Source organism: Microcaecilia unicolor, chromosome 8 (assembly GCF_901765095.1).
Source record: "Microcaecilia unicolor chromosome 8, aMicUni1.1, whole genome shotgun sequence".
Taxonomy (NCBI): domain Eukaryota; kingdom Metazoa; phylum Chordata; class Amphibia; order Gymnophiona; family Siphonopidae; genus Microcaecilia; species Microcaecilia unicolor.
The window spans coordinates 13,731,639-13,758,524 of NC_044038.1; the positions used below are offsets into that span (position 1 = coordinate 13,731,639).

Below are 26,886 nucleotides of genomic sequence, written 5' to 3' on the forward strand. Positions count from 1 at the left end.
CCTACAGGGCCAGATAGCGTATAAAGGGCTGGAAAAGCCAGGTTCCTGCAGGGCCAGACAGCATACAAGGGCTGGAAAAGCCAGGTTCCTGCAGGGCCAGACATCACACAAGGGCTGGAAGAGGCAGGTTCCTGCAGGGCCAGACAACGCACTAGTGCTGGAAGAACCAGGTTCCTGCAGGGCCAGACAGCAAACAAGGGTTGGAAAAGCCAGGTTCCTGCAGGGCCAGACACAGCACAAGGGCTAGAAGAACCAGGTTCCTGCTGAGCCAGACACAGCACAAGAGCTGGAAGAACCAGGTTCCTGCAGGGCCAGACAGCGAACAAGGGCTGGAAAAGGCAGGTTCCTGAAGGGCCAGACACAGCACAAGGGCTGGAAGAACCAGGTTCCTGCAGAGCCAGACAACGTACTAGTGCTGGAAGAGCCTGTTGGTGCTGAGCCAGACAGTGCACAAGGGCTGGAAGAACCAGGTTCCTGCAGGGCCAGACAGCATACAAGGGCTGGAAAAGCCAGGTTCCTGCAGGGCTAGACATCACACAAGGGCTGGAAAAGCCAGGTTCCTGCAGGGCCAGACAACGTACTAGTGCTGGAAGAGCCTGTTGGTGCTGAGCCAGACAGTGCACAAGGGCTGGAAGAACCAGGTTCCTGCAGGGCCAGACAGCATACAAGGGCTGGAAAAGCCAGGTTCCTGCAGGGCCAGACATCACACAAGGGCTGGAAAAGCCAGGTTCCTGCAGGGCCAGACATCACGCAAGGGCTGGAAGAGCCAGGTTCCTGCAGGGCCAGACAGCATACAAGGGCTGGAAGAGCCTGTTCCTGCAGGGCCAGAGATTGTACAAGGGCCAGTGAAGACATAGGAGACATGGATGGAGCCATGGCCATGGCAATGCTCTAGCACAAGAAAATTTACACCGAAGGCAGTAGCTTATCTACAGTTTGTTGACCTTTATTTCAGTTGTTCCATGTGAAATCTGAAAATAGTTACAGCAAAGAAACCTAATGTAGGGTTCATGCTTTAAGAAAAGTTGCTCAGGATATAATAATTCTGAAATATTTTTTCAGCAAGAAAGTCAGTTGGAAATGAAGGCACAGGAATGAAATGCTTCTCCTCTCCAGAGACATCAATTTCCTTCTTATTTTTAGCAGGTGCAATTAAGACTCACTTGGGGGTTCATATTCGGGAATGTGGTCTGCCAGCTGGATCATTCATTTCCTTGAGAATGTTATACAATACACTGCAGGTGGCACTGAAAGCTGAGCTTCTCTGGCACTGCCTTGGCGTTGAATTCACTCCTGTGATTATTACCAGCAGACAAACTGTGGCTCTAAGAAATCAAGCTTCCTTAAGATAGTATCAGGTCTTCGAGATTTAATATTGCAGTCTATCCCGATCCTCTCTATAAGCAGGGACAGCCTTCTGCAGTCAATAAACGCCCACTCTGTATCTGAAGAAGGGACCTGTAGTCATACCTTCATATGAAATTAGCATAATCATGCCTAGAAAAGCTTGGAATAATGTTATTGCGATTTGAATTGCATTTTACTGGTGCTGTAAATATGAAATCAGAGATAACAAGTGAAACATCAAGTCTAAAAATAAACACCTGAAATGAAGGTCTACAGCAGTGGATCCCAAACCTGGTCCTGGAGGCAACCCAGCCAGTCAGGTTTCTGAGATATCCACCATGAATATTCATGAAACATTTACATGTACTGCCTCCACTGCATGCAAATCTCTCTCATGAATATTCATAGTGGATATCCCAAAAACTGACTGGCTGGGGTGCGTCCAGGACTAGGTTTGGGAACCACTGGTCTACAGTATAACAGGGTGTCTACTAAAAGCAGGGCTTTTTTTGAGGGGGTACTTGGAGGTACTGAGTACCGGCACCTTTTCCACTGTCTGCTAAAATTGACCCATGGTTCTCATATTTTAATGAAAGAGCTCAGGTTCTACATACAAATTCTGCCTTGTCATAGCAGTGGCGTAGCCACAGGTGGGCTTGGGTGGGCCAGGGTCCACCCATTTATGGCTCAGGCCCACCCAACAGTAGCACATGTTCAGTGGTAACTGGTGGGAATCCCAAACTCCGCCAGCTGAAGATTTCCCCCTGATGGTAACAAAAACACTACTCTCCACGACACCGGCACCTGCGCATGCTCCGTTTTCAGTGAATGCCAAGGTGGAAAGAAGCGTTTTCCCACCAGCTGAGATAATTTGTTTTTTTTGGAGGGGGGGGGGGGGGGAGAACACTTGGTGCCCACCCAATTCTTGCCTAGGCCCACCCAAAATCTGTTGTCTGGCTACACTCCTGTGTCATAGATTCTGTGTCTGGTTGCAGGGAGCCTGGCTATTGTAGGGTGGGTCCTCAGTGATCACTCCATCCCTGAAGGGTGGCCTGGCATTTGAGTACCGGCACCTTTTTTGCTAGACAAAATGCGCTGACTAAAAGCACTGGTTATGTCATCTATTTTAAACCTGTTCTATAAGGAACCTACTTTTCTTTATAGAATACAAACACAAGTGGCCAAAAACTTGCTTATTTTTAAGATGTGATCACGTATATCAGCCCTATAAATGTTGTAAAAGCTCACACCTGGTCGTGAGCTAGAGCATGCGTAAATTATAGCATTCTATAATTTGCATATATAATTGTGTGCTCCACCCACAATCTGCCTAAACTCCTCCCCTGCACACACCCACTGGAAAAGGAAACACCATCAAATCATGGAGCGTACTTTTCCATTAGTCAATATGAGGTCATTTACACGTATTAGTGATTAAAATACCACCTTGTACGAGTCTTTCTTACCTATTGAAAGAAGGCAGCTCCTTATAGAATTATCCCCTTTCGGCTAGATTCTAAATATGGCGCCTGAAAAATCCGTGCAGTAAAAAAATACACATAGCTGTATTCTCTAAAGTACACCTAAATTTTATAGAATTGGTTTAAGTTTCCATGCGGTATACAGAATTACGCCGATCACCTCTACATGTGACCAAATTTGGTTGCATCCATTTAGGCCACGTTTTACTTGGCCAATGTCTAGTCACTTAACTTACGCACAGAGCATGTATTCTTTAATGGTGTGTGTAGAGTTTAGAAATGCCCATGGCCATGCCCCCTCTTCTACTGTGCAACTTAGAATTTAGGCGCGTAAATCTTAATGGCAATTACTGCTGACAATTGCTTGTTAACATCCAATTAACAGCCCTAATTAGCTAGTTAATCAATTAAGTTATGTGCATTATTATAGAATACGCTTTGATTTCTGCACGGAAATTAAGGCGCGATGTATAGGATTTGGGGTTTGAGGATAGATTTAACTTTTAAGCACTGTATGTAAGCTGAGTGAACAACAAAGAACCTTCTGTTTGGTTTGAGGTTCCCATCCATAAAGGGCTGGATTCAGTATATTATTATTATTATTTATTACATTTGTATCCTGCGCTTTCCCACTAAAAGCAGGTTCAATGCGGCTTACGCAGTAATAGGGAAACAGAATTTTGTCAGATAAGGTAAGAAATTAAGTATAACATTGTAATTTATTATTTATTTATTGCTCTGGTATCCCACATTTTCCCACCTATTTGCAGGCTCAATGTGCTACTACTACTACTACTACTACTACTATTTAGCATTTCTATAGCGCTACAAGGCGTACGCAGCGCTGCACAAACATAGAAGAAAGACAGTCCCTGCTCAAAGAGCTTACAATCTAATAGACAAAAAAAATAAATAAAGTAAGCAAATCAAATCAATTAATGTGAACGGGAAGGAAGAGAGGAGGGTAGGTGGAGGCGAGTGGTTACAAGTGGTTACGAGTCAAAAGCAATGTTAAAGAGGTGGGTTTTCAGTCTAGATTTAAAGGTGGCCAAGGATGGGGCAAGACGTAGGGGCTCAGGAAGTTTATTCCAGGCGTAGGGTGCAGCGAGACAGAAGGCGCGAAGTCTGGAGTTGGCAGTAGTGGAGAAGGGAACAGATAAGAAGGATTTATCCATGAAGCGGAGTGCACGGGAAGGGGTGTAGGGAAGGACGAGTGTGGAGAGATACTGGGGAACAGCAGAGTGAGTACATTTATAGGTTAGTAGAAGAAGTTTGAACAGGATGCGAAAACGGATAGGGAGCCAGTGAAGGGTCTTGAGGAGAGGGGTAGTATGAGTAAAGCGACCCTGGCGGAAGACGAGACGGGCAGCAGAGTTTTGAACCGACTGGAGAGGGGAGAGGTGACTAAGTGGGTGGCTTACAAAGACCTGTTATGGCATTGTCATACCAGGGTTAAGAATACTATTGGTGTTACAAGAAGTCATGGACGACAGGAGGATTTGGTCAAGCAGTTATAAAGGATACATTCTTAAAGATACATTCTTAAAGGTGGTCAGGTAGGTAGACAGATACATTCTGAGTAAGGGTTTTGATATGTGTTGTGTTCTAGTTAGTTATGAGTTCTCATGGTAAGCTTTGTTAAAGAGATAGGTTTTCAGAGAATAGATGGGTAGGTAGAGATAGGTGATAGAGAGGAAGGTAAGGTGGGAGATAGAGTCAAGGTCAATGTGGTTTTCTCTTCAGAATATGTAAGGTAGATGGGTTCATAAGATTAATCTGGGTCCTTTGGGTAGGCTTGCTTGAATAGATGGGTTGTTAGTGCTTTCCTGAATGGTAAATGGTCATAGATTGATCGGATAGGTCTAGGGAGGGCAGTATATGGAGCCAAAAACTTGGCGCTGAACGGTATTTCCTAAAGGGCACTCCGGGATGGGTGCCCCTTATAAGACAGTGCGTAGCGCCAGAATCCATGCCAACTCTGGGCACGAGCATTTACCCCAACCGAAACCAAGCGCAAATCCTGAATTTTACAACACTACGCACGTTTCAAGGGAACGCCCCTAAACTGCCCATCTCCCTCCCATCGTTATGCCCCCTTTTCAGATCCACACAGAAACACTGAGGCACCATTCTTTAACAGGGCATGTAAGTGCATTTCCATGCCAATCTGCCGTTTTTGGGGCTGTTTTGGCGCCTTGTTTCCATTATAACGTTTTCCACGCCAAATAATCAGTGCAGAAATAGCACATAACACTATATAGAATTCCCTAGAAAATGTCTGTACTCTTACAGCCTAGTGGTGCAGTGGCGTACCAAGGGGGGGGGGGGGCGGTGGGGGCGGTCCGCCCGGGGTGCACACTGCTGTGGGGGTGCTGCGCGCCTGTCGGCTCCGCTCGTTCCCGACAGGCGCGCGGCACCCCCCCAGCAAGTAAAAACGCACCCCGGGGGGTGTCCTTTCACCGGGGGGAGGTGTCCGTACTTTCGCCGGGGGGAGGTGTCCTTTCGCTGGGGGTGGGGGGGGTCGCGCTGCACCCAAGGGGGGGGTGCATCGGCGATCTGCCCCGGGTGTCAGCCACCCTAGGAACACCACTGTAGTGGTGTTTAATGTCTTTGAAAGGATCTTTGCTCTTACATATGGTTTTAGGCAGGGCCGGCGTTAGGGGTGAGCAAACAGGGCAATTGCCCTGGGCCCCCATGTCACTGGGGGCCCCAACCCAGCCTAAAGTTGAAAGAGGGACAATCTGCAAGTAAGCAAGCTTTATTTATTTATTTATTTATTTATTTATTTATTTATTTATTTATGACATTTTTATCCCACATTAGCCCAAGAAGAGCCCAGGATCAATGTGGCTTATATTACAAACATCAGTAGAATGGTAAACATTTTGAAAAGTGGGGCACCCTCCTTAGTGTCTGACCTGGGCCCCATCATGTCTAGCTTTGGCCCTGGTTTTAGGGAACACCTCCTTCTCCCTGCCTGTCCTGCATACAAACCCACTAGGTAGCCTGCCTCATTACCTTCAGGGGCACAGAACCCTCATCCACACTCTTATCACCTCTCGCTTAGACTATTGCAACTTGCTTCTCACAGGTCTCCCACTTAGCCATCTCTCTCCTCTTCAATCTATAAAAACTTAAGTGATGCATAACGGGTTCAAGCTTCTCCTATTGACCTTCAAGTGCACTCAATCTGCAGCCCCCCATTACCTCTCTACCCTCCTCTCCCCATATGTTCCCACCCGTAACCTCCGCTCTCAGGACAAATCACTCCTTTCTGTACCCTTCTCCACCACCGCTAACTCCAGACTCCGCCCCTTCTGCCTCGCATCACCTTATGCCTGGAACAGACTTCCTGAGCCCATACGCCATGCGCCCTCGCTGCCCATTTTCAAGTCCTTACTCAAGGCCCATCTCTTCTCCCTTGCTTTTGGTGCCTAACCACCTTCCCATTCCTGATACCTACACTGACTACATAGTTTTTACCTTTAGATTGTAAGCTCTCTTGAGCAGGGACTGTCCTTCCCCATGTTTAAACTTGTACAGTGCTGCGTAACCCTGGCAGCGCTATAGAAATGCTAAGTAGTAGTAGTAGTAGTAGTAGTAGTAGGGTAGAAGTGAATCAAGTCTTCACGCTTTCAAAAAGTACAAAGACCAGGGAACACTCAAAGAAACTGCATGGAAATACTTTTAAAACAAATAGAAGGAAATATTTTTTCACTCAAAGAATAATTAACCTCTGGAACACGATGCCAGAGGATGTGGTAACAGCGGCTAGCCTATCTGGGTTTAAAAAAAGGTTTGGACAAGTTCCTGGAGGAAAAATCCATAGCCTGTTACTGAGATGGACATGGGGGAAGCCACTGCTTGCCCAGGGATTAGTAGCATGGACTGTTGCTACTAATTGGGCTTCTGCCATGTACTTGTGATCTGAATTGGTCACTGTTGGAAGCAGGAGAGTGGGCTAGATGGACCATTGGTCTGACCCAGTATGTCTATTTTTAAGTTCTTATGCTTTACACGGTGTAGTCCCATTATATAACCCTCAACCACACCCACATTCATCCCCACACCAGAAACAACCCCACCCCCATAACTCAATTCACTTCCTTACTTCCCAGCTTAGCAGGAGCGTTTCACACACCATCCGACTACGCCGCCATCTTGACACGTCCCTGCATCCCTCTACTAACTTTTTAATGAGACAATAGGGTTAAAAATTAATTTTCCTTCTATAGTAAACTATTTTATTCATTAAAAAAGAAAGTGTCTTTGTCTCCAATTTTGTATACTGTCCCTGATCTAGCCTTAGTCTCCCTCTGGATACTCGATCAGAAGAATATTAAATTGACTAAGCTTATGAACCCATCTACCTAACGACACTGACCTAGACTGTATCTCCTACTTAACTCCCTTCTCCATTGCCTATCTCTACCTACCCATCTCTTCTGTCATTCGGGTATATTTAACCTTTGTCCTCTCCAACAATATTCTGTATTCCCTATTACTATGTAAGCCTCATTGAACCTGCTTTGAGTGGGAAAGCGCGGGATACAAATGTAATAAATAAATAAAACTCCCACACAGTTCATCCCCACAGACACATACATTGTACCACTCCGAGATATATGTAATTCACATACACTACAAGGCATGATACACAGATCCCATATACCAAACCTCAACAATGCATACACTCCTCCCCCCCCAGCACCTTACCGAGATACCAGGTTTCTCCCCACTGAATCCAGAACACAGGCTGCCTGGATATGTGAACGGAGTGAAAGGGACACATGTCATTATGTCACACTATGCACTTTTTAGCTTGCCTTTTCAGAAGGGGGTGCTATTGACTAAATCGCCTTCCCCCTGCTCTCCCTGAAGCAATGGTCGGACACTTCAGCTCTCTCCAACAACATCTTGTCATGCAACAGAAAGCCTGTTTTCCTGCCACTGTCCACACCCTTTTTAACAGTAGGAACTGGCCCTTTGTATGCAAGGCTGAGCTGGAGCCAAGTTCTGAGAGCAACAACACACAGTTTCACAGAGAATGAAATGACTTTTGCAATAATCAGACTCCACATAGCATGAACAAGAAATCAGTGTTTCATGGAGAAGCAGTCAATTTAATATTCTTCTGATCGAGTATCCAGAGGGAGACTAAAGCTAGATCAGAGACAGTATACAAAATTGGAGACAAAGACACTTTCTTTTTAATGAATAAAATAGTTTACAATAGAAGGAAAATTAATTTTTAACCCTATTGTCTCATTAAAAAGTTAGTAGAGGGATGCAGGGGCGTGTCAAGATGGCGGCATAGTCGGATGGTGTGTGAAACGCTCCTGCTAAGCTGGGAAGTAAATTGTTTTCTTCAGAACTATGCCACAAACTAAGCGTAAGGGGATGGTGAGATTGGTGCCCCCGCCCTCCTCGACCTCTTCGCCTATCCAGCCGAGCTTAGAGCGCTTCTTCACCGGGACCTCCCAAACATTGAGGGGAACGGATCCCGTAGTAGCGCCTTCCGGAGAAGCGGAATCCCTGCTGGGAGATGAAACTTCCCTCTCTCCACCATCAGCATTGTTGTTCCCTCCGTGTCCAGCGTCGACCGCTGCCCTAGAAGCGACCCAGTACGCCACCGGAAGTGTGGCGGGAGCGTTGGCAAGCGAGGGACTAGCGTTGCTGCAAAAGATGCTGAGATCTGAGGCTGGAACCTCGAAGAAAAATCCAGAGGTAAATTTGGAGAAGATTTGGCTGATGCTGAATAAAATGGACTTAACTTTACAAAAATCATCAGGTGAAGTAAAAGCTCTCAATGCTAAATTTCCAGAGTTAAAATTTACGGTAGATTCAGTTAGCCGCAAAAGTAATAAATTTACAAAAAGATGTTGAACAGTTTCAAGAATTTAAAGCTATAGTCGCTAAAGACAATATTGATGTACGTGGAAAAATTGGACAGAGAATTTCAACAGGCGTTTGAATTTGCGTCTTTTGCATTTCCCTCAACTCCCTGGGAATACCCCGATGGAACTATTTTAGAAGATACCTAAACGAAAATTTGAAAATTCCTCTTGAAGCTATACCTCCAATAAACAAAATATACTACATTGCTAATCCCAGGAAGGAAAAGGGAAAAACGGGAGATGCAGATAATATAAATACTGATTTGAATAATATATCAGCTTTATTGGAACAATCTTTAGACAACACTACAGAGAGGACTACACTCATTGTTTCTTTAGTATTTGAACAAGTTCCTAACTCTGTTATGAGACTTTACTTTAAGAATGCTAATACCCTCTTTGGAGGTGAGAAGGTGTGGATATACCCTGATGTAACAAAACAAACTCAACAGAAAATAAAAGCTTTCTTAGCTATGAAGAAAAGGACAGCGGAAGTGTGTGTGTGTGTGTGTGGGGGGGGGGGGTTCCTTTTTTCTAGCTTATCCATGTAAGTGTATTGTAAAGTTGGGTATGATGAAATACATTTTTTCTTCGCCTGATCAGCTGAAATCATTTCTAGATTTATTTTTGTTACATTTGTACCCTGCGCTTTCCCACTCATGGCAGGCTCAATGCGGCTTACATGGGGCAATGGAGGGTTAAGTGACTTGCCCAGAGTCACAAGGAGCTGCCTGTGCTGGGAATTGAACTCAGTCCATCAGTTCTCCAGGACCAAAGTCCACCACCCTAACCACTAGGCCACTCCTCCACTGTTGCTACTATTTGAGATTCTACATGGAATGTTGCTATTCCACTAGTATCATTCCATGTAGAAGTCGGCCCTTGCAGATCATCAATGGGGCTTCTGCTTCTGTGAGTCTGACGTCCTGCACGTATGTGCAGGACGTCAGACTCACAGAAACAGAAGCCTGCGCAGCAGGGGCGTAGCCAGACACTCAAGTTTGGGTGGGCCTGGACCCAAGGTGGGTGGGCAGAACTCCACCTTGTCCTACAAGTGATTTGGTTTCTCCCTCTCTTGCCTGCATGCCATATGGTCTTTCAAACATCCCTTCTCCCCCATATACCTTTTAAATAGCAGATTTTCACCGGCAGCAAACAGTTGTTGGGAGTTTTTGGCTGGTGGGGCTTGGGGTCCCTGCCAGCCACATTATAGGTGTGCTGCTACTTGGTGGGCCTGAACCTAAAGTGGGTGGGCCTGGGCCCACCCTTGGCTACACCACTGCTGCGCAGCCTTCTACATGGAATGTTGCTAGTGGAATAGCAACATTCCATGTAGAATCTCCAATAGTAGCAACATTCCATGTAGAATCTCCAATAGTATCTATTTTATTTTTGTTACATTTGTACCCTGCGCTTTCTCACTCATGGCAGGCTCAATGCAGCTTACATGGGGCAATGGAAGGTTAAGTGACTTGTCCAAAGTCACAAGGAGCTGCCTGTGCCTGAAGTGGGAATCAAACTCAGTTCCTCAGTTCCCCAGGACCAAAGTCCACCACCCTAACCACTAGGCCACTCCTCCACTCCATATGAAACAACTGAAATAACATCTTTACTATTCAGATGGAGGAATACACAGCTTTGCCTAATTAACAGTTATGGAGTGGAGGAGTGGCCTAGTGGTTAGGGTGGTGGACTTTGGTCCTGAGGAACTGAGTTCAATTCCAGACACAGGCAGCTCCTTGTGACTCTGGGCAAGTCACTTAACCCTCCATTGCCCGCCGCATTGAGCCTGCCATGAGCGGGAAAGCACAGGGTACAAATGTAACAAAAAATAAATAAAATAGATCTTCTCTATTCAGTTCACCCCCCCCCCCCCCCAAATACTGTGGTCTAAGAAAGCATAACATTTTGTTTAAAATGGAATAATAGTTGACTTAATCCATTTCCTTATTATTTATTATTATTTGTAGCATTTGTATCCCACATTTTCCCAACAATTTGCAGGCTCAATGTGGCTTACATTTGCCGTAGTGGCGATTGCCATTTCCGGTAACAGAATTACATTCGGTATTGCATTAAGGTGCATACATACATGATGAGGAAGAATACATTATGGTGATAGATTGACATGTAACATATGTTAGATCATCGATTATAGAGAAATCATTTTCGATATAAGGATTTAAGTGGTATTGCATTAAGGTGCGTACGTACATGGTAGAGATGAATACGTTATGGTATTTCACATAGGTTCCAGAGTAATAGTTTAGCTTGTAACATTTGTTAGGTCGTCAATTATAAGGTTCTTGGCTGTATTTCGATTGACAAGTGTATTCTTGTTAATAATTTAAAATCAATAAATAATATTTAAACAAAAAGCAAGTAGAATTTGAGGCAGAGTAAGGATCAAAGTGCAGAATGAGGCCAGAATGTGTGTTTAAGGATATGGGAATGAGCTAAACTACAGGACTCCAGGAGTTCTAAGTAGACGGAAGAAGAAAAATAAAACACAAGCCACTAAAAAGCCCCTCCGACCTTTCCCCACAGACCCCTGGATGCAGCTCTGCTGAGGACATAGGGGCCCTTTTAATAAGTCGTGTAAGCATCTACCTGCACCTGATGAGTGCCAAAATGGAGTTACCGCATGGCTACCGCGTGGCCCTTGCGGTAATTTCATTTTTGGCCCGTGTCCGCTACGTGCACCCCAAAAATATTTCTTATTTACTGGCACGCCTAGGTCATTACCACCCGGTTACCACCTGAGACTTTACCGCTAGGTCAATGGTTGGCGGTAAGGTCTCAGACCCAAAATGGATGGGCGGCAATTTTCATTTGGCCGCACGTCCATTTTCGGCAAAATATTTTAAAAAGGCATTTTGTTTTTTGCAGGCGTGCTGAAAAATGATTCTGCGTGCGCCCAGAACGTGTGTCTACACGTTTTTTCAGCGCACCTCAGTAAAAGGACCCCTTAATCTTGGATCACCCTGCTGTAGAGAAGCAGAAGTACTACTACTACTACTAATACTATTTAGCACTTCTATAGCGCTACAAGGCGTACGCAGCGCTGCACAAACATAGAAGAAAGACAGTCCCTGCTCAAAGAGCTTACAATCTAATAGACAAAAAAAAAATAAAGTAAGCAAATCAAATCAATTAATGTGAACAGGAGGAAGAGAGGAGGGTAGGTGGAGGCGAGTGGTTACGAGTCAAAAGCAATGTTAAAGAGGTGGGCTTTCAGTCTAGATTTAAAGGTGGCCAAGGATGGGGCAAGACGTAGGGGCTCAGGAAGTTTATTCCAGGCGTAGGGTGCAGCGAGACAGAAGGGGCGAAGTCTGGAGTTGGCAGTAGTGGAGAAGTGTGATACCTGCTCTGAACTACGTGCCATTTGGATCTAACAGCAAACTTTGGGTAATTAAACTTAAAGGAGGAGGTTAAGGGGACACTTGGACACTTGTAATGGAGGATATTCTGTCATTTTCATCAGTTTCTGCTATTGCTCAAAGCAGCCATTAAATAGGCATCAGCCTATGCTTAAGAAAACACTCTACATCTGGATGAAGCTCTCAAGAGTCCCAGAAATCAGTGTAAAATGGTCCTTTATTCTGTTGTGTATTTCTGATCTTTAATCTGCTGTAGGAAGGCAGGCACCAAGGAAAGGCTCAGTTGGCACAAGCCGTTCTGTTTCCCGCGATGTCGTCTGTTCTTCAGTTTCGCTCTTCAGCGCTGGTGCTGGTTCTGGGTATAAATTTTAGAACGATGGGCTTCGAAGGCTTCAGTAATCCCTTCGAGTCAAGTTCCAGAGGGATCTAAGGAAAAGCAGAATGGATTAAGAGAAGGGATAACTCTTTCCAGTTTAATGATTTTCTGTGAAAGTAAACAGATGCTACAGAATTTGGTTTCTAACCTGCGTGTCTTTGGTGGGTTGGAAGGAGAAGTTCTGCAACAGGACCACCATTGCCAGTTTCATGTTCAGCAGGGCAAATCTCATCCCGATACAATTTCTGGGTCCAGCTCCAAAGGGGAGGAAAACGTAAGGGTCCATGGATTCTCTGTTCTCTTTACTGAACCTAGGAGAAGTCACATAAGTAAGCAGAAAAACAGGAAACAGTTCTGTATCCCTGAAAATGGTAAACTTTCTCCTTCCTGCTCAACGTTTCCAGGCCTATTTTGGAAGGAATGAGTGTACAGGAGCTCCAAATTCACCCCTTACTAAAAGCAATGTGGTGTTGTGTTTGAGTCTCTATCCCCGTTAACTAGAAACAGTTCCTGACATTTTTTTAGGTCTTCCCTGACTCTCGAAGCAGTCTGAGTAGTGGATGTGTTTAAGGTGATGCTTTGATGTCTGTGTCTCTATAAAACCTTCTGTAGAAAGGGGGCTGGGTCTTTCTTCTGAATTTTTCTGTCCAACCAACAAAGATTCAACTCACACAATGTCCTTCCTATTATATTGTAACATTGTATCAAATCCAACCCGACTGTATTCACACAATGTCCTGCCTATAATATTATAATAATTTCACCCCACTTATGATGTAAGGTGGTTTAACTTCAACACCAGTGAGGGAGTGTTCCTGCCGCTCTACCACTCACTCCCTCACAGTCCCATATATGAAGATATATTTTTAAGAACAAAGACATATTGGGACCAATATTCAGCTGGTGGTGGTGGTTAGCTGCTGGCTAACTTAGACCTATTCAGTGTTGGACTATCTGGGCATCAGCACTTAATATCCAGGTCTGTGGCAGCAGGTGCGGACAACATTCAGCAGTCTACCTACATAGCTAACCGGGCAAAGTTAGCACTGCCTTTTGTGTGGTCCTACATGCCCGGTTGGCCACATGAGCACCGACACTGTATGGTTTATTGTATTTCATATAGAGGCTCATTTTCAAAGCACATAAGTTACGTGGAGGGGCATCATCGAACGCGAATGCCCATCTCCACGGGCGCCTATCTCCGAGGACGGGTACGCAAAGGGGCGGGACAGACCGTATTTTCAAAAAAGATGGGCGTCCATCTTTTGTTTCGATAATGTGGTTTGTGCCGGGCAAATGCATCGCATTTGGGCGGATTTGAACTGGGCGGTATCGGTTTTCAGCGATAATGGAAACCGAAGGCGCCCAGTTCAAAAACGAACAAATCCAAGGTATTTGGTCATGGGAGCGGCCAGGATTCGTAGTGCACTGGTTCCCCGGACATGCCAGAACACCAACCGGGCACCCTAGGGGGCACTTGTAAAAAGAAAAAAAAAATTAAAATAGCTCCCAGGTGCATAGCTCCCTTCCCTTGGATCCTGAGCCCCACAAATCCTCCCCAAACCCACTGCACACAACTCTACACCATTACCATAGCACTTATGGCTGAAGAGGGGCACCTAGATGTGGGTACAGTGGGTTTTGGGGGCAGTTTGGAGTGCTTCTATTTAGCAGCATAAGTGTAAGAGGTAGGGGGGGCCCCACCTGCCTGAAGTCCACTGCACCCACTAACAACTGCTCCAGGGACCTGCATACTGCTGTGATGGAGCTGGGTATGACATTTGAGGCTGGCATACAAGCTGGGGAAAAAGTTTTTAAAGGTCTTTTGTTTTGGTGGGAGGGGGTTAGTGACCACTGGGGGAGTCAGGGGCGTTCATCCCCGATTCCCTCCGGTGGTCATCTGGGCAGTTGGGGCACTTTTTGGGGACTTGTTCGTGACAAAGAAGGGTCCAAAAAAGTGACCCAAATTTTCGCTTCTGGCGCCCTTTTTTTTCCCATTATCGGCCGAGCGCACCCATCTCTCCTCGGCCGATAAACATGCCCCAGTCCCACCTTCACCACGCCTCCGACACGCCCCCGTCAACTTTGTTCGTTCCCGCGACAGAGTGCAGTTGGAGGAGCCCATCAAATTGGTCTGCACAGGGCCCCACACTTGCTAAGACCGGCCCTGGATACAAATGTAAATAATAAATAAATAAATAATAAGTGCTGCTGAAAATCTGGGAATGGCCAGACCACTACGATTTAAGTGGGCAGGAGGCTTTCATCCTGTTTAAATCATTCTTAATATCTATCTCTTATTTTCATCCAATATGAGAATTTTTAAAACCATTTATCTAAGTGACTAAGCATTTTCTGGGTAGGCTGCCTGTCAGAATAGCTAAACAGACACAACCGTGCACAGCATTCATGCTCTTAGTGGGACTACAACGAGATTAAGGGAGGGAAAAACAGTGATTTGTATTTGAATTTTCAAACATAAACATGCTATTTTAAGTCCCGGTTGACCGCCCACAAATATAACAGGTACAAATTATGCAGGCTCTGTGCACCCACATTCGTTACAAGCTGTACATGTCCTGAAATGCATTCATACCTCACATCAATGCCCAGGGTTTCTGCCAGGTATTGTGGCCTGTCTTGACCACCATAGGAAACAGGATATTGGGCAAATGGACCATTGGTCTGACCCAGTATGGCTATGCTTATGTTCTTATGGCCACTATAAGCTGTGCCCTCCCCCCCATATCCTTGCTTTCCTAGGCAGGTAAAGGAGTGTGGTAGCCAACAGAAAGGACTTAACAAGGACCTGGGGTTCCTAGCCCATTATAAACCATAAAGCTGTATGTCTCTGTTGATCACCCCACCCCTCACCTATCCACACCCATCCTGTTAGAATATCAATGAAATGCTTTGATGTCCCCATGCAGACCTCCGACTCACCCCCATCCTCCCACCCTGTCAGACTGTCATAGTAATGCTTGAATGTTTTCACTTATATACACTGTCAGCTAGCACATTTGCTTATTTCCGATCTGACGAAGAAGGGCAACCTTCGAAAGCTAATCAAGAAATGTATTGTTATGTCCAATAAAAAAGGTATCATCTTATTTTCTTTTCCATGTTTTATTTTGTTTGATTTCTATAGATTCTACATGGAATGTTGCTATTCCACTAGCAACATTCCATGTAGAAGTCGGCCCTTGTAGATCACCAATGTGGCCGCGCAGGCTTCTGCTTCTGTGAGTCTGACGTCCTGCACGTACGTGCAGGACGTCAGACTCACAGAAACAGAAGCCTGCGCAGCCTTCTACATGGAATGTTGCTAGTGGAATAGCAACATTCCATGTAGAATCTCCAATAGTAGCAACATTCCATGTAGAATCTCCAATGGTATCTATTTTACTGTCATAGTAATGCTTGAATGTTTTCACTTATATACACTGTCAGCTAGCACATTTGCTTATTTCCGATCTGACGAAGAAGGGCAACCTTCGAAAGCTAATCAAGAAATGTATTAAGTTATGTCCAATAAAAAAGGTATCATCTTATTTTCTTTTCCATGTTTTATTTTGTTTGATTTCTATAGATTCTACATGGAATGTTGCTATTCCACTAGCAACATTCCATGTAGAAGTCGGCCCTTGTAGATCACCAATGTGGCCGCGCAGGCTTCTGCTTCTGTGAGTCTGACGTCCTGCACGTACGTGCAGGACGTCAGACTCACAGAAACAGAAGCCTGCGCAGCCTTCTACATGGAATGTTGCTAGTGGAATAGCAACATTCCATGTAGAATCTCCAATAGTAGCAACATTCCATGTAGAATCTCCAATGGTATCTATTTTACTGTCATAGTAATGCTTGAATGTTTTCACTTATATACACTGTCAGCTAGCACATTTGCTTATTTCCGATCTGACGAAGAAGGGCAACCTTCGAAAGCTAATCAAGAAATGTATTAAGTTATGTCCAATAAAAAAGGTATCATCTTATTTTCTTTTCCATGTTTTATTTTGTTTGATTTCTATAGATTCTACATGGAATGTTGCTATTCCACTAGCAACATTCCATGTAGAAGTCGGCCCTTGTAGATCACCAATGTGGCTGCGCAGGCTTCTGCTTCTGTGAGTCTGACGTCCTGCACGTACGTGCAGGACGTCAGACTCACAGAAACAGAAGCCTGCGCAGCCTTCTACATGGAATGTTGCTAGTGGAATAGCAACATTCCATGTAGAATCTCCAATAGTAGCAACATTCCATGTAGAATCTCCAATGGTATCTATTTTACTGTCATAGTAATGCTTGAATGTTTTCACTTATATACACTGTCAGCTAGCACATTTGCTTATTTCCGATCTGACGAAGAAGGGCAACCTTCGAAAGCTAATCAAGAAATGTATTAAGTTATGTCCAATAAAAAAGGTATCTTATTTTCTTGATTTCTATTGATAACTAGGCAGGTAAGAATTAAACTCTTCAATACTTTTGGTATCAGACCAGTAAGCTACAGAAGCCTGAATTGGTTTTACAATCATTTCCTTGCACAAAATTGGCTCAGAACTTATAGTTAGATATAATTGAACTGTCTGCTCAAAGAGCCTGTAACTTGTGCATTAATAATAATAATAATAATGTTTAATAAAACTTTCTATACTGCCTAATTTTAACAGAGTAGGTCTCGGTGGTTTACAGTAAGAAAATACAGTAGGTAACAATTAGACAAAACCTCCATTGTAAACAGAAAAGATACACATGCATGTAATATTTATTTTTTTAAAAAGCTCTCTCTCTCTTTCTCTATACACACACACACACACACACATATATATATATATATATATATATATATATATATATATATATATATATATATATATATATATATATATATATATATATATATATATAGCCAATGGACTGGATTCCCTAGTCCTCACAGTCAAACGCTTGGATAAAAATAATAAGTTTTCTGCAAGATAATTCCTCCTGGATAATGGGAGGGAGTTCATTCCAGAATTTCAGGGCAAAAAAAAAAAAATTTGTACATCGTGTTAATTCTAGATGTGCCAATCTCAGAGAAGGACAGAGGTTTCTTGACCACATTCTCTCTCCTCCCCTCCCTCAGCTGCCTTTTTTCCCATGTGGTACCTTTCAGGTTTGAATTCTTCTGGATCTGTCCAGTAGTCTGAGTCCCGATGCATTACAAAAGCTGGAATCACTATTACAGTCCTCTCTGGAATGGTTACTCCATTTATCTCAACTGTTTTCTTACAGACGCGTTCTAGTCGACCTCCTCCAGGATACAATCTAAGGGTTTCGTTAATCACCATTTCAAGATACTCCATCTGCAACAAGGCCTCATAGGTAGGTGTGGCCTAGAGGAGAAGCACAATGAAGGGCATTTCTTACTTCATGTGACTCTACTATCAAGAGCTAGTGGGTTAAAATCATATAGCCCAGTGGTGTAGCCATGGTGGCAGGGGCCCACCCAATTTCAGTTGAGGCTCACCCAGCGCCAGCACGTATCGTCAACAGCTGGTGAAATCCCCAACTCCTGCCAGCTGTCCAAACGCTGACGTAGTCGGCAGCACTGAGCATGAATGGGGTACTTGAAGCATGCTACCAACTGCCCCAGGGTTAAGACAGCTTGGGGAGGCTCCAGAGAGGACTCTTCAGCTGGCAGGGCCAAGGTATTCTTTACTGCTTTGGTGGTGGTGGTAGGGGGCGGGGATGTAGAGGTAATGTGTGGGCCAAGCCCACTAGTCCACCTCCAGTCCATCCTGAAATTGAGGTCTGGCTATGCTACTGACATACCTGCTCATTTTATAACAGGTCACCTAAATTTAAGTGCCTTGGCACACTTACATTTATAAAATAGAGCTATTCATGCAGATAGTAGCAAAATAACATAAGAATATAAGAATAGCTATACTGGGTCAGAGCAATGGTCCATCTAACCCAGTATCCTGCTTCGAACAGTGGCCAATTCAGGTCATAAGTACCTGCTAGAAACCCAAATAATAGTAACATTCCGTGTAGAATCTCAAAGAGTAGCAAGGTTCCAGAATCCCATAGAAATAGCAAGATTCCAGAATCCTAAAGAGTAACAAGATTCCGGAACCCCCAAAGAGAAGCAACATTCCATTCTACCAATCCCAGGGCAAGCAGTGGCTTCCCTATGTCTATCTCAATAGCAGACTATGGACTTTTCCTCCAGGAACTTGTTCAAACCTTTTTTAAACTCAGATACACTAACTGCTGTTGCTACTTCTTCTGGCAATGAGTTCTAGAAACCATTCAGCTGTGGTCCGTCTCTTTTATAATTCCGGTATTTTGTAATTATGTGCTAAAATGACAGCGCATTGTTGTAAGGGTGTTCACAGGGGAGGGGCATACGCTGGTCATTGGCATGGATAACATTTACATGGGCTACATATAGAATATTCTCCGTTTGGCACATAAATGATGCGGTTAGGCACCAGTATTTATACGAGGCTTTGCAGTGGTGTAGACAGAAATGCAATTGGGGGGGGGGGGGGAGAGGTGGACTGGGGAAGCTACATATCCTCCCTCCCCAGCCCCCGGCTGCTCCCACTCCTGCCTCCCACCTCCTACCTTAAACCATGCCTTTGCTGGGGGGGGGGGGATGCTCAAGCCTCATCATCCAGAGGTCTCCTGCGCAAGTTCCCGTCTGTGCCGCACTCAAGTTGGTGGTGTGCTTCAGCCGTCAACTCCAGCACTCCAGCACCTGCTCAGTTCAGCGTCAGTCGCTGTACTGAGCATGCGCGTGAGTACTGGCATTGGCGGCTGATGTATGCCGCTGACTTGAGTGTTGCATTGACTGCACAGACAGGGATTCGCACAGGAGACCTCTTTGGTTGGCAGGGTTTTAGTATCCCCTTCAGTCATTCAAGCGGAGGGAAGGTCCAGGCCCCTTGAGGCCCCTGCTGGCTACGCCCCTGATAGACTCGTTGTAAATATTCTTACCTAAATTTCAGTGTTTAGTTGCGGGCTTACACAGTATTTTATAAGGAGACTAACGTGTTAATAAGGCACCTAAATGTTAGCCCAAAATTGACTCCATAATGCTGAAGACTTGCTTATCTCGACAACACGACTATCTGCTCACCCAAAAGCAGGATGATAAAGAACATGCCAGCGATTGTTTGTGTGGCACTGGGTGACTTAATCTTCATCCAACCATTTAACCATCGAGCTTCACATTTCTATGGACAATTACAGCTATTTCAAGAGCCTCTGCTCATCATTCATTCATCATTTCCCCGAAAAGAATTGAAAACATTGCTCCAGGCTGGGGTATTGTGTTTTTTTTTTCTCTTAAATGGATTTCACTGCAGTCGGATGTTAGACTCCGGCCCCAGGGGGTACATTTAATAGACAGAATCAGATATGTCTGCTTTCTTTGTGCACCAGTAAAAACAAGCAGGTGTAATCCTAAATCTTACAAAAAGAGTCTTGGCAAGGGTGCCAAAGGTCTGGCACTGGCTGCTGATGGATTAAAGAAAATGTTTTAACAATCATCTTAAGCTTAAAAAGGTATCTGAAGTTGGCTCTTTGGAAATCAGGTCATTATTTAAGTGGCTCATTGATTGCACAGGAAAATAGTCACTAAGTTATTTATTTATTTGGATTTATTTGGCTTGCATTTGGACGTTTCTGAGATGGACATCCTTGGTTTCGAAAATCTCCGAAAATCAGAAATGTCCATGTCTAGGGACGACGAAATTTAAGTTAAAAAGATCTCATAGTATTTCACTCTCGGGGACGTTAACAGTTTAAATTGTTGATGACAAAATTACACAACAATTATGTGAAATATTATACAACATATCTACGTTATCACTTGTACAATGTGTAAGGACAAATGTCATCCCTGATCCCCTCCCTAATTGGATTTGAATTCAGGCTAAAATTTGCCCAGTTCACCTAGTTCTTGTATCTAATACCTGTAAATACCTCATACAAATCAAGAAAACTGGACTTGTTAGGTTGGCAGGGTGAAGGAGACCAAGAACCACTATCAATGTGTCCTAAGGGCAACCTACAGACACATCCATTAGGGGTCACCTGAAGACTGGATGGGGGGGGGTCAATGTGACACTGATTTTTTAAAAAGGTTCCAGAGGAGATTCGGGAAAATATAAACCAGTGAGCCTGATATTGGTGCTGGGCAAAACAGTACAGACAATTATAAAGAAAAAAATTACAGAGCATATACAAAAGCATGGATTAATGAGACACAGCCAACATGGAGTTAGTGAAGGGAAACCTTGCCTCACCAATGTATTACATTTCTTTGAAGGGGTGAACAAACGTGTGGATAAAGGCGAGCCGGTTGACATTGTGTATCTGCATTTTCAAAAGGCATTTGCCAAGTACCTCATGAAAGACTCCAAAAGAAATTGCAGAGTCATGGGATAGGAGGTAGTGTCCTATTGTGGATTAAAAATTGGTTAAAGGATTGAAAATAGAAAGAAGGGTTAAATGAACAGTATTCTCAATGGAGAAGGGTAGATAGTGGGGTTCCCCAGGGGTCTGTGCTGGGACCGCAGCTTTTTAACATATTTATAAATGATCTAGAGATGGGAGTAACTAGTGAGGTAATTAAATTTGCTGATGACACAAAGTTATTCAAAGTTGTTAAATTGCGGAAGGATTGTGAAAAATTACGAGACTGGGAGACTGGGCGTCTAAATAGCAGATGACGTTGAATGTGAGCAAGTGCAAAGTGATGCATGTGGGAAAGAGGAACCTGAATTATAGCTATGAAATGCAAGGTTCCACATTAGGAGTCACCAGCTAGGAAAGAGATTTAGGCGTCATCGTTGATGATACGTTGAAACCCTCAGCTCAGTGTGCAAAAGCAGCTAAGAAGGCAAATAGAATGTTAGGTATTATTAGGAAAGGAATGGAAAACAAAAATGAAGACATTATAATGCCTTTGTATCACTCCTTGGTGCGACCACACCTCAAATATTAAGTTCAATTTTGGTCGCCGCATCTCAAAAAAGATATAGTGGAATTAGAAAAGGTGCAGAGAAGGGCGATGAAAATGATAAAGGAGATGGGATGACTTCCCTATGAGGAAAGGCTGAAGTGGCTTGGGCTCTTCAGCTTGGAGAAAAGACAGCTGAGGGGAGATATGATAGTGGTCTATAAAATAATGAGTGTAATGGAATGGGTAGACATGAATCACTTGTTTACTCTTTCCAAAAATACTAGGACTAGGAGGCACGCAATGAAGCTATAAAGTAGTAAATTTAAAACTAATTGGAGAAAATATTTCTTCACTCAATATGTATTTAAACTCTGGAATTCGTTGCCAGAGAATGTAGTAAAAGCAGTTAGCTTAGCTGGGTTTTAAAAAGGTTTGGAAACCTTCCTAAAGGAAAAGTCCATAGATCATTATTAAAATGGACTTGGGGAAAATCCATTGCTTATTTCTGGGATAAGCAGCATAAAATGTATTGTACTTTTTTGGGATCATGCCAGGTACTTGTGACCTGGATTGGCCACTGTTGGAAACAGGATGCTGGGCTTGATGGACCTTTGGTCTGTCCCAGTATGGTAACACTTATGTACTTGGATTCTGAATGGAATCTTGCTACTCTTTGGGGTTCTATATGGAATCTTGCTACTCTTTGGGATTCTGAATAGAATCTTGCTACTCTTTGAGGTTCTACATGGAATGTTGCTACTGTTTGAGTTTCTGCCAGGTACTTGTGACCTGGATTGGCCACTGTTGGAAACAGGATGCTGGGCTTGATGGACCTTCGGTTTGTCCCAGTATGGCAATATTTATGTACCTCTTTCACATGATGAAGAAGCAGCCACTTGCCTTGTTGGGTAGAATTCGATCTATCTCAGCATGTAGTTTCTTCTGGATTTCAGGGTGAACTGCCACACTATAGGCCATGAAGGACAGCGCAGAGCTGGTGGTTTCATACCCGGCTAGAATAAAAATAAGTGCCTGGGCCATAATCTCAGCATCAGTGAGACCTGAAAAACAGAAAAACTCACTTTTCATATCTACTTGCATTCCACCAATCAATCATGGTATAGAAGTGTAAAATGTAATGTATCTACTCATTCATTTGCTTGTATGTTAAATTAACCACTTTCTCCTTCTCATCTCACAGTGGTGGGCAGACTGACTGGGTCAGTTAGTTTTTATCTGCTGTTATCTACTGTGTCCCACGTAGCTATGATACATTCAGGTGTCTCCATAAGAGCTTCACCTATTAGCCAACCCCTTCTCTGTCTATGAAAGAGACCCTCCCAATCCAACAAAACAATTAGGTAAATTAATGAAATGGGGTTACTTTTATGTCCTTTAGCATCACCATTGGATTCAGAGCTCTGCGAATCAATCATTAACTGCAGGAAGTCCACTCGGTCCTGGAAAGAAAAGAGCAATTTAATGGAGAAGGGCTTGGAGAAATGTCATCTGGCCGGAAATACAATCCACGACTGAAGAATAACCCATAACACTGCTGGAAGATTTTGTCTACCAGGAAGGGTCAGAAGTGGACATCAAGCAATGTGTACTGACCCAGCCAGTGGTGTAGCCACAGGTGGGCCTGGGTGGGCCAGGGCCCATCCACTTAGGGCTCAGGCCCACCCAACAGTTGCACATGTTTAGCGGTAGCTGGTGGAGATCCCAAGCTCTACCAGCTGAAGATTTCCCCCTGATGGTAATGAAAACGCTTCTCTCCATGATACTGGCACCTGTGCATGTTCAGTTTTCAGCTCATGCCTGCTGCGGACTGCCAAGGAAGGAAAGAAGCATTTTCCTGCCAGCTGAGATATCTTTTGATGGTGGTGGGGGGGGGGGGGGAGAGAACATTTGGTGCCCACCCACTTCTTGCCTAGGCCCACCCAAAATCTGTTGTCTGGCTACGCCCCTGGACCCAGCAGAGAAAAATCATCAGATACAGTACAATCGTGAACATTTATATGTAACGCTAAGCCTTCTTTCAACCCAAACACGTAACAACCCTTGTATCACCATGAGCCCTGAACTCCCAGGTGGATGGCTGCAACAGGTCAGATTGACTCACAGTGGGCTCCAACAAAATCTTTAAGGAAAGGGAATGGGATTTAATATACCATCTTTCTGTGGTGACACTCAAAGCAGATTATATATTATATACAGGTACTTATTTTGTACCTGGGGCACTGGAGGGTTAAATGACTTGCACGGTCACACGGAGCTACAGTAGGAATCAGACGCTCCTGGTTCTCAAGCTGCTGCACTAACCACAGTGTTGGTTTCAGCCAGGGCTTTACACAAGGCATTAAGGGACTCACATCAATTAAGCTACTCCTCCACGTCGCTCTACTCAGGAAGTATTTTTTCACGGAGAGAGTAGTGGATGCTTGGAATGCCCTCCCGCGGGAGGTGGTGGAAATGAAAACGGTAACAGAATTCAAACACGCGTGGGACAAACATAAAGGAATCCTGTTCAGAAGGAATGGATCCTAAGGAGCTTAGCTGAGATTAGGTGGCAGAGCCGGTGGTGGGAGGCGGGGATAGTGCTGGGCAGACTTATACTGTCTGTGCCAGAGCCGGTGGTGGGAGGCGGGGCTGGTGGTTGGGAGGCGGAGATAGTGCTGGGCAGACTTATACGGTCTGTGCCAGAGCCGGTGGTGGGAGGAGGGGCTGGTGGTTGGGAGGCAGGGATAGTGCTGGGCAGACTTGCACGGTCTGTGCCCTGAAAAGGACAGGTACAAATCAAGGTAAGGTATACACAAAAAGTAGCACATATGAGTTTATCTTGTTGGGCAGACTGGATGGACCGTGCACGTCTTTTTCTGCCGTCATCTACTATGTTACTCCGCTCTACTCTTTGTGGCCTCTGAGGCTGAAGATCAGGAAAATATGACTAACTATCCTAATAGCAGATGTTCAGGAGAAGGTGGGGGTAGCTTAGAGGTTAGAATAACAAAGAAGATGCCATTTACTGCTGTAAATATCTATTGCTCGTGTTTGATTTATTCTTACTGTACACCACCTTGAGTGAATTTTTTCAAAAAGAAATCCTAATAAATAAATAAATAACATAAAATAGTAAATAACGACTGATTGAATTTGCCTTTATTTTTGTTTTCATGGTCCCATCCTATTTTCTGTTATAAGGATTATGGAGGGGGGGGATTCATTAAATGAGCGTTAAAAAAGGCTTTCGGTGATATTCTATAAGGACGCGAACCCTGTATAGAATCACGCTTAGCACCGATTTCCACGCCTATCTTGAAGCACCAGATTTACGTCTGCTGAAAGCTGGTAATTGCTGGTGCCCAAGTTAGGCACATTGAGGCTGTATTCTATAACTACATGAGCAACTTTTTGGACCACCCCTGACCACACCCCCTTTAAGTCACACGCAAGCAGAGTTAAACGCCATGCCTTATAGTACAGCGTGCAGCGTGCAGCCCACCCAGGCCCACCTGTAGCTATGCCACTGCTTTGGCGTGGCAATGGGAGTTAAAATGTTAGGCGCCAAAATGGGGTTGAAATGGCACTTAAGCACTATTCTATGACTTGGCACCTAAGAGATCTACTTTGTAACTGCAAAGGGGGCGTTTCCTTGGGAGGGGCAAGAGCGGGTTATGGACATTACGACTGCTCAGCATACGCTTTATAGGAGTGTTGCATTTATGCTGATTTTAGGCGCCAGCATTTACACCAGCCATAGACTTGGCGTAAGTGGTCACCTCTAAAGTCTGGCACGTAACTCTGGACTTTCTCTAATATTCTATAACAGATATTGAGAATAATATTAAACTTTTGGGGATAACTTTTGATAACCTCATGAGTTTAGAGACTCAAGTAAATTTGTTTGTGAAAAAATCTTGTGCTAAGAAAATCGAGAAGGATTCGGTATCTTTTTGATCGACCAGTATTTGGTTACCAAGTTTGGTTTTGCCGCTACTGGGCTATAGTGACAGTATTTACACAGTTGTCAAAAATGATTGATGAAGAAATCACAAATAGTCCAGGATATGGCTTCACGCTTCATATCAGGCTCACAAATATGATCGAGTTACTCGTTTTCTGATTGATTTGCACTGGCTGCCAATTGAGGCCTGCATTTGTTTTAAGGTTTGTACACTAATTTTCAAAGTACTTTATGGCCAGGCTCCACTATATATGTCAAAGTTAGTAGATCTGCTTTCTAACAATAATAGATTGTGAGATGCTATGATATTGCACTTTCCTACACCAAGCGGTTTATTTTATCAAGCTCCGGCTATTTGGAATTCAATTCGTGGACAAATTAGAATTATACGTAACTATTTAATGTTTAGGAAGTCGCTGAAATCCTATTTGTTCAGGAACTATTTTGCTATCAGGCTCATTTTCGAACGAGAAGGACGCCCATCCTTCTCACAGAAACGTCCAAATCGATATAATTGAAAGCCGATTTTGGACGTTCCCACCTCAATCCGTTGCAGGGACGGCCAAAATTCACAGGGGCGTGTCAAAGGCGTAGCAAAGGCGGGACTTGGGTATGCCTAACACTTGGACGTCCTCGACCCATAATGGAAAAAAAAAAGGACGTCCCTGACAAACACTTGGACGACTTTACTTGGTCCTGTTTTTCTTACGATCAAGCCTCAAAAAGGTGCCCGAAATGACCAGATGACCACCGAAGGGAATCAGGGATGACCTCCCCTTACTCCCCCAGTGATCACTAGCCCCCTCCCACCCTCAAAAATAGCTTTAAAATATGTCCTGCCAGCCTCAGATGTTATATTTAGGTCCATCACAGCAGTATGCAGGTCCCTGGAGCAGTTTTAGGGGATACTGCAGTGCACTTCAGGCAGGCGGACCCAGGCCCATCCCCCCCTACCTGTTACGTTTGTGGACGAAACAGTGAGCCCTCCAAAACCCACCACAAACCCACTGTACCCACATCTAAGGTGCCCCCCCTTCACCCATAAGGGCTATGGTAGTGGTGTACAGTTTTGGGGAGTGGGTTTTGGGGGGCTCAGCACACAAGGTAAGGGAGCTATGTACCTAGGAGCAATTTATGAAGTCCACCGCAGTGCCCCCTAGGGTGCCCGGTTGGTGTCCTGGCATGTCTGGGGGACCAGTGCACTACAAATGCTGGCTCCTCCCACGACCAAATGGCTTGGATTTGGTCGTTTCTGAGATGGACATCCTTGGTTTCCATTATCACCGAAATTCAGAAACGACCAAATCTAGGGACGACCAAATTTCATGATTTGGACGTCCCTGGCCGTATTATCGAAACAAAAGATGGACATCCATCTTGTTTTGAAAATACGGGTTTTCCCGCCCCTGGTTGGGGACGTTCTGCGAGGACGTCCCTTTAAATTATGCCTCTCCACGTAATGGTTTTTGTATAATATGTATA

At 44.3% G+C, this 26,886-nt stretch overlaps 1 protein-coding gene across 2 annotated transcripts in view; it reads right to left on the reverse strand.

The window, feature by feature from the left end:
* Positions 1–12,320: 12,320 nt before the first annotated feature.
* LOC115476721 (cytochrome P450 3A29-like) overlaps positions 12,321–26,886 on the reverse strand; it is a 50,134-nt gene continuing 35,568 nt past the window's right edge. For both annotated transcript variants that reach the window (XM_030213271.1, XM_030213272.1), the window contains exons 9-13: positions 22,825–22,900; positions 22,341–22,501; positions 17,630–17,856; positions 12,630–12,792; positions 12,321–12,531 (exon numbers count right to left, since the gene is read on the reverse strand). In XM_030213271.1, the coding sequence (XP_030069131.1) occupies positions 12,430–12,531; positions 12,630–12,792; positions 17,630–17,856; positions 22,341–22,501; positions 22,825–22,900 (729 nt within the window). In that variant the 3' untranslated portion in view covers positions 12,321–12,429. The remainder of the gene's footprint in view (positions 12,532–12,629; positions 12,793–17,629; positions 17,857–22,340; positions 22,502–22,824; positions 22,901–26,886) is intronic.